Below are 13,985 nucleotides of genomic sequence, written 5' to 3' on the forward strand. Positions count from 1 at the left end.
TTAACATGTTAACATATTGAGAATAATTCCTAAATATTCAGCAAACAATTTACATTTACACTTCATTTTTTGAACTAGTAAACGTGTTTCTTCATTTGTAGTTTTCTTCGGAAGGCCTGGAAGATTTTTTACAGCATGATAAATGATTCCCATTATTTCTGCACATGTGGACAACTAAAATGATTGTTTTGCATTGTAGTCCATGAGGATAACTTGAAGTCCGATCATTTATTACAATATTGAAAATATTCTGAGTTTGTATGAACATTGAATTTAATATTAATTCATGATCACCAACAATCCAAAATCCAATCTGCACTGTATGAAGGAACTGAGCTGAGTTTACTTCAGTTTAAATTTACTGTTGAACCCTTTGACTAAATTTCCATCTTTATGCAGAATTTATATTCCCCCACCACCTCTCCACCAGAGCCATTCAGAGATGGGGGGAGGGGCAGTGAACATTTGATCGAGCGGAAGGTGCATGATGGAAAGTTTGCCAATTTCTCTCTTCCCCTATCCCCCCACACACCCATCAAGTTCTTGTGGGAAGGACGGGGAGGCCTTCCTGCTCAGAAGCCCGAAAGGGGTGCTCTGTGCCTGATTAAGAGATCTGGTATTGGGAAGGACCCCATGGAAATCCAACAGTCTATCCTTTCTAGCACCCCCCACCCCCCCACCCCCCCACCCCCCCACCCCCCCACCCCCACCCCACCCACCCCCACCCCACCCCCACCCCCACTGCCATACACCCCACACCCTTACCAATGTCCCCTTCCTGTTATCCCAGTCCTACCTGCCTCTCTCCAGGGTTTCATCAGCAAGGCCCCAGTGTATTTGGCACTGGAGAGCTGCCAGCCAATGAGTGAGATTTCACCCTTCACTGGGCTTAATTTAATGGGAGGCCCACTGTAGCTAAGTGCCAAATTCTCTCAAAATTGGGTCAGTAGGCAGGTTATTGCCACTTGACAGCACTTTCCATCACTTTGCTGATTATTGAGAGTATACCAATCGATGGCAATTGACTGGGTTGGATTTGCCCTGCTGCTTGTGGACAAGAAGTACCTGGACATTTTTCCATATTGCCTGGTAGATGGGAGTACTGTAGCTGTACTGGAACACCATGACTAGGAGCATGGCTAGTTCTGGAGCCCAAATCTTCAGTACTATTGATGGAATGTTGTCAGGCCTCATAGCCTTGTCCATGTCCAGTGCTTCAGTCCCTTCTTGATATCATGTGGAGTGAATTGAATTGGCTGAAGACTGGCATCTATGAAGCTGGCTCCTCAGGAGAAAGCTAAGGTGGATCATCTACTCCACACTTCAGGCCTAAGAGGCTGGTTGAGCACGGTGGGCTTGTAATGCAGAACAATGCCAGCAGCGAGGATTCACTTCCCGTACCAGCCTCCCCGAACAGGTGCCGGAATGTGGCGATTTGGAGCTTTTCGCAGTAACTTAATTGAAGCCTACATGTGACAATACACGATTATTATTATAAGATGTTGAAAATGATTCGGCCTTGCTTTTTGCACTGTTGTGCTGGGCTCCTCCATCATTGAGGATGGGGATATTGTTGGAGCCTCCTCCTGTTGTTTTAGTCACCCCTATTCCAGTTTGGATGTGGTCGGACTGCAGAACTTTGATCTGATCCTTCAGCTGTGGGACTGCTTAGCTCTGTCTACTGCATGTTATTTCCTTTGGCATGGACGTTGTCCGATGTTGTAGCTTTAACGGTTGATATCTTATATTTCTGTATGTCTGGTGCTGTTCCTGGGATACCCTCTTGCACTACTCATTGAGCCAGGGATGATCCATCTGCTTGATAGGGATAGTAGTGTGAGGGATATTCTAGGACATAAAGTGACTGATTATGGTCTGAGAAAGTGCTTGCATTGCAGCACAGTGCAACCTTGCAGTTAATTCTTGACCTATAACTGTGGTTAATAATGTTGCTGAGTCAAGGCACTGGTGAATTCCAGTTCCCTGTGTTTTGGAAGAACTAATCAGAGACATTGATATCCAGAAGCAGTCAATTCTCGTGTCTGATTGTTGACTGTAGGTCAATTTATGTGTTTTGCCTCCTTCTGAGAAGCAGGCCCTGCACCTTGGTCTTGTTGCCGATTAATCCAGTCCTTCAAGCCTGGGAATTAAAGGCCTGGAAGCATATTCACAAAACAAGATCAGCTGGAAACCATTCTTTTGTTTTTAAAAAAAACAACCTCCTTCCAAATGTAACAACAATCACTTCAAAAATATTTAATTAAATGAAGACCTGTGAGATGCATTCATGCAATGAACTGCTCTTTAAATGTAAGTATGAATTACTCTCTTCCGAACCAATTATTTGGTTTCACTCTGGATTACATTGTTTATTTTTCTGTCATTCAGGAAGAATGAGAGATGGCTGTTCCTTTTGGACATTAAACATCCCTACTAAACATATTATGCAAAAGTGTCAGCAATTTTCTTGAATCAAAATTATAGCGGGATATTTTCCAGTTTCCCAAGCAGCTCACGGAGCTGGAGACTTGCAATTTGCCTTTTTGTGCCAGTGCCGTGTATGTCACATGTAACATTCAGAGTGGCTTTTCCACCTCTTTGTCTTAACACCTTCAAACCTCAGAAGAGCACCATTTATTGCATTAATGTAAAGTTTACAGTGACCACATGAGACATACCGCACTGTAAATTCTATGTAAAATACCGCTGGGCTTGCTGATGCGCTATCAATTATGGACGAGACGAGAGTAGAATGTAATTGAGGCTTTATTACACAGAGATGTGTGGCCTCCAACAGCCACTGACGAAATGGCTGCTGTATGGAGAGCACACACATTTATACTCCGCCTACTGGACGGAACCAGCAGGCAGAGATCTACCCCCGTACCTGTAGTACAGAGGCCTTACCGTAAAACCCATATATACAGTATAATACATCAGTGGTGACTACCACACTTGCTGAATGAATTCATGGTAAACTGTGATATGTTTGGAGTTGAGATTGCCAAAGTTGTTTTAAGTAGGCCCATTTGTAGCTTGAAGAAAACATATGTACCTCAAGGTATTCTTCCATTAAATATCCCATCGTTGGTAGACCTGGTGAAATTTTAGCTGCTGAATTTGAAAGCAGAACCTGCAAACGCTCAATTCCACTCATTATCTTAGATTTGCCACATCAATGATCATGCTTAAGTGTAAGTTAGTGTATAATTCTTAATCTGTGTAAAGTATGATTAATTATGATGAGGATTCGTTGCTCCCTTTTCACTGTAGATAACATCAGATTTCAATGTTGCCTAGTTGGTCTTGTGTATAAATTCATGTATCCCTTGCTTATACTTCAAGTCTGATGCCCTGTGGTATCTGATGATCCTTTCCCTCCATTTTTAGAAACATTGGGCCATACCTTCCAAGCTCCCTAATGTCAAATTGGGGGTTGGTGGGGGGGAGGGGGGGGGGGGGGGGCACACCACAAATATGCACTGGGGAACCTTCTCGGAACTTCACAAGTAAAGGTTTGCACAGAAATTGTCCAGAAATGTAAGCTTTCTCTGGGTAATTGCCATGCATTGGGAACCATCTGAAAATGCGATTTGAAACACAAACGTTGGATGGTTCCAACTGGGTTACACCAATTGTTACTGATAAAAGTTTAGAAGAAGTACGACCTCTTTCAGCCTCTAATAATAATAATATTTATTATTGCCACAAGTAGGCTTACAATAACACTGCAATGAAGTTACTGTGAAAGTCCCCTAATCACCACACTCCGGCACCTGTTCGGGTACAATGAGGGAGAATACAGAATGTCCAATTCACCTAGGTGACTGTTGTACAGACCGGACCAAAACCTAACAGGACCCACCTGATGACTGCTCCCCCTGCCACAGGGCACCCCCATTGTCCTACATTTAATCCCTAACCACCGGTAGTCCATCCCCCGAAGCCCAAAACCTTTTCACCCTACCGCCTAGGACCTGACACCTCTCCACCCCAACCCCGAATGCCTGACCCGACCCAAGCTGAGCCTCATTCCAGTTTCCACCCAACCCCCCCCCCCCCCCCCCCCCCCCCAGAACATGAGCTGCAACCCCCACCATCCCACCTCCGCCTGAGGCCGGACCACCTGAGGCCAGACCCAACTTGAGGCCTGACATTCCCCACCCAAACTCTCCTATCTTCTCTCCCCCTGAGGCCAAACTATCTCTTTGACCTCCTCCAACATCCAATCCCCTACCTCCAATCCCTCTCCCCCGACCTCCGATTCATCTCCACTGTCCACAGATCATCCCCGACCTCCCATTTCCCCCTTCCCTTCCCCCAACTTTTGATCCCCTCCCTCCCCCCAATTGTCATCCACTTAGCTGAGGCACAGACCTTCTCCCTGGCCTGTCAGTTTCACTTGAGCTTTAAATTGATCAGGTTTACAAAAGGTAGTGCCTTAAAAAAGGAGGTGCAGCCTCTTTATTCTGACTCTATTGCGCTTAGTTGCTAGGCCTCGAGGACTGCCTGGATCTCAAAGTGATTTGGAAGGTAGGGCGTGAAAAAAAAATCATGTAAGTTATTTGGCAGAGATACAATCTGATGCTGATTGCCACCCCGAGGAAGTTCAGGTCCAATGAATTCTTTAGTTTAAGCTCAGCTCCTGGATGAAGTGCCTCATCACAGAGAAAAGACCAATCCCAAGGCCATATCTCACACAGCCTCACGATGTCTCTGCTTAATCTTATACTCCTACAGCAAATCAATTCACAGAACTGCACAGTTATCAAATATTAAGGCCTCCCAAAGAGAAATTAGAAAAGATCGAAACAGGAATACATAATAAAAGCAATTAAATTGGAATGATTATCTCTGACATCATCTGAGCATGTAAATTATAAGAGTGTGAATTCTTGGCCAGAGCTGCTACTCTGCAATATAAATCTGCTAGTCTAGAAATTACATTGCATGGATTTTATTATAAGTGTTGCTCTCTATGTTCACTCACTGTGCAATAATGATTCTTCCCTGACCTTGTCTCCCCAAGTGTTCTCATGGTTTGTCTTCAAAGAGATTAAAGGAGCATACATGAAGGTTATGGATATCTAGTTCAAAGGGGGGCCCTTTTGCATCTTTAGTAATGCTATCATATAGATTGATATTGGGAAGTTTACAAAAATCATTAAATATAAGATGCAAGATATAATATTTGGCCCATATTTGAGGGAGGTGGGCAGAGCAGGGAGATATCCTGGCTCAATGTGCCTGTCTTGGAAAAAAGTGCCCCAAGGGACGAGATCTGCAATCCAGGGAGGTGGTGCAGGTGTGGGATGATGTCAAGGCCTGGCTGCAGATCGAATGGCCACAAGGGCTGCCAAGTGCCAAGTTAAGCCTTCTAAACTTAATCTCTGTTGATTCATAAACTTTGAGGGTGCTCTAACCTACACCCGTCACCCGTTCCCCATGCCCAGACATACTTACACATGCACTCCACCCATCCCATGGCCACTTATAACCCTATGCCAACTTAGTGCCAATATATGACAATCCCCCCCCCCCCCCCCCCCCCCCAACCCCCATCCACCCCATGTCCCCATGCAAAACCATTCTTCATGCCAATTCACTCAGTATCCACCATGGTCAGCCACCAAGAGCCGTGCAGAGATGAAATAAAGTCCTAAATATCTGTTACAGACTTAACTATATAAATAGTACACTCAATCGTGAAAGCCAATTCAATGCATTTAAATCCCATGACGTGCAGAATCCTTTATAAAACAAACATTTGTATTTATGACCCCACGCCAAAGACAACGGGCGAAATTCTCCCAAAACGGGAAAAATCGTCAAACCGCCGTAAAACCCGGGCGGGTTTTACGGCATCGCGCCCCTTCCCGACGGGGGACCGATTCTGGTCCCCCGTCGGGGCTAGCAGCCCGACGTCGGAGGCTCCGACAAGTCGGGCTTAACGAAAATCGTTAAACCCGCTTGTCGGACTTAGCGCCGGCTGACGCGTCATATGACGTCAGCCGCGCATGCGCAGGTGGGAAGACGCCACCCGCGCATGCGCGGGTGACGTCATCGCGTTTTTGCGCGAAACCCGCGCATGCGCGGTCCGGGTTGCCCCTCAGCCGCCCCGCGTATTGATACTGCGGGGCGGCGGAAGGACAAATAGTGCGCGGGCATCGGGCCCGCTGCCCGCGATCGGTGGGCACCGATCGCGGGCCCATGGCACCCTTGGCACGGCCGTGGTACTGCCGTGCCAATCGGTGCCATGGTTATTTTTTTCCAGGTGGTCACGACGTTTTTACGAACGGCAGGACCAGGTGTGTTTGCCGTTCGTAAAAAGGTCGTAAAGGGCTGGGACTTCGGCCCTTCTAACAGCTGTGAATCGCTGCCGGCCGTAAAAAAACGGCGGCAGCGATTCGTGTCGGGATTTCGGCGGGGGGGTGGGAGAATAGCGGGAGGGCGTCAAAAAAGTCGGGAAGGCCCTCCCGCTATTCTCCCACCCGTCGTGGGGGGCGGAGAATTTCGCCCAACATGTCCGCTAATAACCCCTTTGTGCTATTAATCAGACTGTGAAGCCATAGCCCCCCACTGTGATAATGATATGTTGTGGGAGCGGTTAAGCATTAATAATGCTATAATGATGGCATTTAAGGGTTATGAGAAAATAGCGATTGAAACTGCTCGGACATACCTTTTTAAATTCACAGATGCAGGCAGTTGGTTTTTCATGTTTTAAAGGGCTGGCTATTTCAATAACTTGACAGCTATACAGTTCTACCGTTTTTATCCACCCTTTGGGAGCATTGACGATTTCTCTAAAAAGTTGCGACTGCTAAACTGCAGGTTACGGTCCCTTCACCAGTGAAATTGAGATTTGTACAAACCCAGCTCTACTTTCAAATGATCCCGCATGGGATTGGGCCTCTCATAGGTGAAAGTCACTTCCAGCACCCCCACCCCCTCTCCCCACCCCCACATGAAAATGGTTTGGGCTGAATGTGGGAGTGAAATATCCGAATCCAGGGTCGTTCTGCCATTTTGGACAGGCCGTGGAGTCACCACAACTCTGCACTAATCCAGGTCTTGGACTGCCTTTTGAAGTGACTGACACCACTGTGTCTGAGAGAATATCTAAGGCAATACCCTAAATATGCAAATGCAATGACGTATTCTTTCTGATGTTGTGAGCAAATTGAACTCACTGGGGACAATGTCCCCCTCTTCCCACTTAGAAATGAAAATTGAGTGAATTCTACAACCCATGGATTAATCCATACTGCTAGTTTACTGCCTGAGCAGTGAAAATAAGCGTTTGTCTCATTATTGTCGCTATGCTACAAGCAGTGCATGGGAAAACGTGCCACCACGTGTTTTGCAGACTTAAAAGCCTACAAATTACTGTCAGTGATATTTGCAGATAAATGCTTAACGCACTCAGATGATATTCCTTTGTGTGTTTTATCAACTGAACCATTAAGTTGACGCATTTATAGGAAAGGATTTGGTCATCTTATGTGGCTTATGTCTGGGTTAAGGCAGTGAACAAAGATATGTCATATTAATGTGTGTTCACCAATAGTCAGTTTATACCAGCTTGCCATCTCTTTGCTTGCAATGGAATTTAAATCATGCAGTTTCTATGATGGGTTGCCAGTCTGCAGTGCCACGTTTATGCCTGGGCAACCAGTTGAAAATCTATCCTAATGTGTCCATTATTATTTGCTGGTCTCTTCCTAAATTTGACTGGATTAACCAAATCCTTCTTATGTGGTGAGAACGGAAAACTGAAATGTGATTCTTTACTTGTGCAGTGGCGCCATACAAACCACGATGGTCTCCGGTTCAGTTTCCTGGTCTGGTCTTCATTTATCAATCTTAGTTCAAATAGTGTTAAGAGTCTTGTAATTGGACGCAGTACCTCCAGGCTAGGAAGTGGAAAATTGGCATTCGTCCCTGTTTCAGAGGCTTACATCATATTCAAAAGAATGATTTGCATTTATATAGTGTCCTGCATGACCTTGGGATATCCCAAAGCCGATATTTCAAAAGTACGTTACTTGCTGTAATTAATTTCCTTCATGTTCTCCTGGAGGAAATAGTGCAGCCAAACAATACATCAATACATCCCATCAACTGAAATGTGGTAATGACGGGATGTGAGCATCACCGGCAAAACCAGCACTTAATTTGCATGTTTTAGTCATGTTGGCTGAAGAAGCAATATGGGACAGGACACTGGGGAGGATTTTCTGGCTCTTCTTTGAAGGAATATCTTGGGATCTTTCACATCTACCTTGTGAGAGCAGACAGGGATGGGGTCTCATCTGAAAGACAGCGTCTCCAGCATTGCAGTACTCAGGACTACACTGAAGTATCAGCTAAGATTCTGTGCTTGGGTTTCTGGAGTGGGAGTTGAACCTACAAACTTCTGATCCAGGCAAAATTGCTACCATTCAAACTTGGATAGCATACATATTTACGTGCCCAACAATATGATTCGTTAAAGATGTGAAACCCTTAAGATTGTCTGAGGACTCAATAAGACACCAAATTCACATTCTTTAACCATTGCTTCTCGGCCTCTGTGCATCAACCCACTTCAGCGAAGTACATGGGGTTATCCAACAGCAGTAGCTATGCACCTAAGAATAGGGATAAAAGGGGAAAGAGTTTCTTGTTTTGCTTTAAAACTCATTAACCCACTGTATGCCTTAAAATAGAAGTTATATTGTTGCTATACAAAACCCTGGTTAGACTCCACTTGGGGTACTGCGAGCAGTTCTGGACACCACACCTTTGGAAGGATATATTGGCCTTGGAGGGAGTGCAACTTAGGTTTACTAAAATGATGCCTGGACCACAGGGGTTAAGGTACAAGAAAAGATTACACAGGTTTGGCCTGTTGTTGCTCGAATTTAGAAGGTTAGGGGTGTTCTGATAGGGGTGGTCTTCAAGATATTAACAGGGGAAATATAAGGCCGATAAAGATAAACTATTTCCATTGGTTGGAGATTCTAAAACTGGGGGCATAGTCTAAAAATTAGGGCCAGATATTTCAGGAGAGATGTTAGGAAGCACTTCTTCACTCAAAGGGTGGGAGAAGTTTGGAACACCCTCCCAAAAAGAATAGTTGAAGCTAGAACAGTTGTTAATTTTAAATTGGACAGAGATAAATTTTTGTTAAGCAAAGATATTAAGGGATAAGGGCCAAAAGCAGGTATATGGAGTTAAAACACAGATCAGCCATGATTTCATTAAATAGTCGGAAAGGCTTGAGGGGCTGAATGACATACTTCTGTTCCTATATAAAACATTGCAGTACACCTGATTTCTGAGACAGGGCCAGGAAACAAAGTCAAAGGTTGGTGCTTCTCCTTTCTCTGGGTCTCTTATCCCCCCCCCCCCCCCCTTAACCCCCCCCCCCCCCCCCCCCCGATATCCTTCAGTTGTCCAGAATTGGTAACCATGGTCACAGTGGGATCAAAGTGTCTTATATAGGGATAGCAACATTTATTTGCCTTTGTACTCCATTTATAAAGCTAATCGAAAGTTCAGGAATCTCCAACCAATGGAAATAGTTTATCTTTATCTACCCTATATTTCCCCTGTTAATATATTAACATTTGTTAGCCAATTGCATAAAACTTGATCATTCATATTCTGCAGTCAGCTCCACTTCTTTGAAACTGGCCAGGCAAAATATACAGATAGCAGCATTCAAAAGACTTGAACCTCGCAAGCACCACAAACAACAATCCTACGTACACGTTCTAATGGTGCTTGATTCCTGGTTTCACTTCCAAGTTTAAAGATGGCAAAACCTTCCAGGCAATTAACATCAACCAATTCCATTGCAATAATGTACTATTTCTATCCACACAAGTGAGGTTTGTCAACTGAAAAATGACACTTTGCATTGAGTGATATATCTTTTTTCATTTTAAATTGAAACTAACCACACTTATAAATGTCCAGCAAGGAGCATATAATAGGAGGGCAAAGTACTGCAGATGTTGTAAATCTGAAATATAAACAGAAGATACTATAAATACTCAGTAGACTAAGCAGCATCAGTGGAGAGAGAAACAATCAACACATTGGGTCCAAGGTGTCACACTCACACAAGGAAAGCCAGGGCCACATTATCATTGAGAGACTGAGAGGTCAGGCAGAGCCAATGCCAAAAGTACTGATGAAGGGTCACAGACCTTTGTTTCCCATTGTACAGATGTCACCACGTGCTGAGCATTTTTAACCTTTCCGTTTCTATTGGAGCAAAGGTAACCTCTTTTGCCAACCCTCCAAAAATAAATCCGATTTATTGTGATCCTCTCATTGCCATTGAGCAAGAAACCCAGCAGGAATTAGCCTGAGGTCTGGTCAAAACAATATTAACATGAATTTCACAAAAAGGCTGAGGCATGAAGAAAATATTAACAATTTTTTGACAAAACCTATCAATACCAAAGCACTAGATTGATCATTTAAATGCATGAATAATTAATTTAAAACCACGTAAGCACCAGAGTTAACTAATTAAAACCATTTTTGTCTTTCTCTGTGTGTCTATCTGTGCATGCTTGTGGGAGTCACTCCCAGTCTCAGGGTTCTGACACTCTTACACTCACTCATTCTCTCATCCACATACTCACTCACTCACGCACACATATACCCTCACTCTCATTCACACACATTCATTTCATTTCATAGAATTTACAGTGCAGAAGGAGGCCATTCGGCTCATCGAGTCTGCACCGGCTCTTGGAAAGAGCACCCTACCCAAGGTCAACACCTCCACCCTATCCCCATAACCCAGTAACCCCACCTAACACTAAGGGCAATTTTGGACACTAAGGGCAATTTATCATGGCCAATCCACCTAACCTGCACATCTTTGGACTGTGAGAGGAAACCGGAGCACCCGGAGGAAACCCACGCACACACGGGGAGGATATGCAGACTCCACACAGACAGTGACCCAAGCCGGAATCGAACCTGGGACCCTGGAGTTGTGAAGCGATTGTGCTATCCACAATGCTACAGTGCTGCCAATTCATCCTCTCATTCACACACACTCTCTAACAGACATGATGATTCTCAAACACACACACTCACTTTCTTTCAAACTACTCTCTAATCCTCACTCTCTCTGACCCTCTCTCTATCTCACCCTCACACTCACACAAGGGAAGCCAGGGCCACACACTGTGAGACTGAGAGGTCGGACAGAGTCAATGCCAACATTGATTTAGGGAGGACTCAGAGGTGGGGAAGCCAGGGCCTTGGGGTTAAACTAAACATAGGTGCTTTACTTTACCTTGCGGTCCAGTAGTCTCCAGTCAGGTCTGAAGAAGAGTGACAATACCAGAAACAAAAACAGGTCTGACAGCATCTGTGGAGAGAGAAGGGAGCTAATGTTTCGAGTGAAGAAAGCAGCGTCTGACAAAACACAAACAAATAGTCCACGAGGTAAGAAAAAAAGGGGGAATCTGACTAATGATTCAAAAACAGCTTCTTCCATTAAAAGCAGCTTTTTCCCCACTGTTGCCAGACTCCTAACCGACCCTCTTATGGACTGATCTGAGGCGAAATTCTCCCCTACCCAGCGGGGCGGGTGGTCCTGGCGTAGCGGAGTGGCGCCAACCACTCCGGAGTCGGGCCTCCCGCCAAGCCCTCACATTGAGGGGCTAGGCCCGCGCCGGAGCGGTTGGCACCACGCCGACTGGCGCCAAAACCGGCAACAACGACCTTTGATGCCCGCCGCCCGGCTCCGGGGCTGGCCGAAAGGCCTTCGCCGTTTCGCGCATGCGCCGGTGCGTCAGCTACCGCTGACGTCACCACCGGCGCATTCGCGCTGGGGGATTCTCTTCCGCCTCCGCCATGGTGGAGGCCGTGGCGGTGGCAGAAGAAAAAGAGTGCCCCCACAGCACTGGCCCGCCCGCCGATCGGGGGGCCCCGATCGCGGGCCTGGCCACCGTGGGGGCACCCCCCGGGGTCCGATCGCCCCGCGCCTCCTCCAGGAAACCGGGGGCCAGCTCGCGCTGCCTATCCCGCTGCCACCAGAGGTGCTTCAAACCACGGCGGCGGGAGAGGCCTCCTAGTGGTGGGACTTTGGCCCATCGCGGGCCAGAGAAACGCCGCAGGGGGATCGCCGATCGGTGGGGCGGATTCCCGCCCCCGCCAATTCCCGGGTGGCGGAGAATTTCTGCCACAGCGTGGGCGGGATTTTCGGCGGCCCTGGGCAATTCTCCGACCCTGCTGGGGGTCGGAGAATTTCGCCCCTGATCTCTTCACGTATCTTCACCCGATGCCCTTGTCTGTGTATTTACATGGTGTATTTTATGGTTGCCCAGTTATGTATTTTCTTTTCATGTATGGAATGATCTGTTTGAGCTGCACGCAGAACAATACTTTTCACTGTACCTCGGTACACTTGACAATAAACCAATCCAATCCAATCATTCAGAGCAATAGCAATCATTGGCCAAGTAGTTTGTCATAATGGTTTGCCCACCAGATTGTTTGCTTTGGACATTACAGTGTGTAAAGCAGCGAATCTGCTGTGTAGACCATCCAGATTGACAGCCTACTTGTCCAATAAAACCCTGGAGCACAGGTCCGGTATTTTGCACCTTGTTAACCCCCTGTTCCTAAACCCTGCCTTGAGGTCCTTCCATTCCAGACATCCTCAATGAAACAAGATTCGTCTGGAACATTCTATAGAAATTAGGGGCAGGATTCTCCCCTACCCGGTGGGGTGGGGGATCCCGGCGGGATCGAGTGGCGTGAACCACTCCGGTGTCGGGCCGCCCCAAAGGTGCGGAAGTCTCCGCACCTTTAGGGACCAAGCCCTAACATTGAGGGGCTAGGCCCGCGCCGGAGTGGTTGGCGCCCCGCCAGTCGGCGGGAACGGCCTTTGGCGCCACGTCAGCCGGGGCCGAAGGGACTTTGCCGGCCGGCGGAAGTTCGCGCATGCGCCGGAGCATCAGCGGCTGCTGACATCATCCCCGCTCATGTGCAGGGGAAGGGGTCACTTCCGCCTCCGCATGGTGAAAACTATGGCGAAGGCGGAAGGAAAAGAGTGCCCCCACGGCACAGGCCTGCCCGCCGATCGCCGACCTGACGGGGGATCGGAGAATCTCGCCCTAGCTGCTGATTTTATATTTTAAAATCCGTAAAGCATTTACTATTAATGAAGCATTTGTTGCTTTCGCTCCATCTGGGCTTCTAAAGTGATTTAAACCCCCTGGTGCAAAGGGGAACTAGTGTTTGTTACATGGAGATAAATATCTCCAAATCTTGAATACAATTAGAGAATAATTATATTATCGAGTTGCAGTAATGTCATCACCTGTACAGAGAATATTACGTGAGCATAATGATTTTTTTTGCAAGTATCCTCTGCATGATACTGCCAATTCTACATACTTGTACTTGCTCTAGATTGATTGTCATGTTTACCTTTCATTCTGTGAAAATGACCTTCAAGGAAGTTGTATTGTTCACCGTTATTAAGCTGCTATGAAGCATGTACGCCTGAAACTTCCCGACATTTGTAATTTCAAAAGCAGTCAGTCTTGTGTGACAAAAGAAATTGAAAGGAAACTAAATTAGATAAACTACGCCAGCACAGGCATATTGAGGCCTATAAGTAATACCTCATCAAAGACCAATGCACAAGTAAACATTAATGGGAGGATTCATTGGGGTCATTTTAAGTTTTATCACAGGGTGATAAATACGCGATAGCAAGCCAGCAGCTCGCGCTCCACCTTGTCCAACTTTCTTCTCCAAAGTTTAAAATGACCCATTTGTACATGTTTCAAAATCATTTTACAGCCGTTCTTTATATCAGAAATGACTTTATTTATTTACTGAGCTGAGACCACTGGTTGAGTTTCAAAAGACTGAGTAACAGCATTTCAGTGGCTAAACACAGCAACTTTTAAGATGGCCAAACATTTGCATAACTGTACCTTGGAATTCAAATTCCA

General features: G+C 46.1%; 1 protein-coding gene across 4 annotated transcripts in view; it reads left to right on the top strand.

Moving 5' to 3' along the window:
• Positions 1-13,985, top strand: part of tafa5a (TAFA chemokine like family member 5a) — a 535,310-nt gene that overhangs the window by 142,747 nt on the left and 378,578 nt on the right. Inside the window, exon 1 of one of the 4 annotated variants that reach the window (XM_038811415.1) lies at positions 2,250-2,310. The exons of the other annotated variants lie outside the window; for them this stretch is intronic. Within the exon in view, the coding sequence (XP_038667343.1) occupies positions 2,265-2,310 (46 nt within the window). The 5' untranslated portion in view covers positions 2,250-2,264. Of the gene's footprint in view, positions 1-2,249; positions 2,311-13,985 lie in introns of those variants that run through there. 4 annotated transcript variants of the gene reach the window in all.

Source organism: Scyliorhinus canicula, chromosome 11 (genome assembly GCF_902713615.1).
Source record: "Scyliorhinus canicula chromosome 11, sScyCan1.1, whole genome shotgun sequence".
In the NCBI taxonomy this organism is placed as follows: Eukaryota; Metazoa; Chordata; class Chondrichthyes; order Carcharhiniformes; family Scyliorhinidae; genus Scyliorhinus; species Scyliorhinus canicula.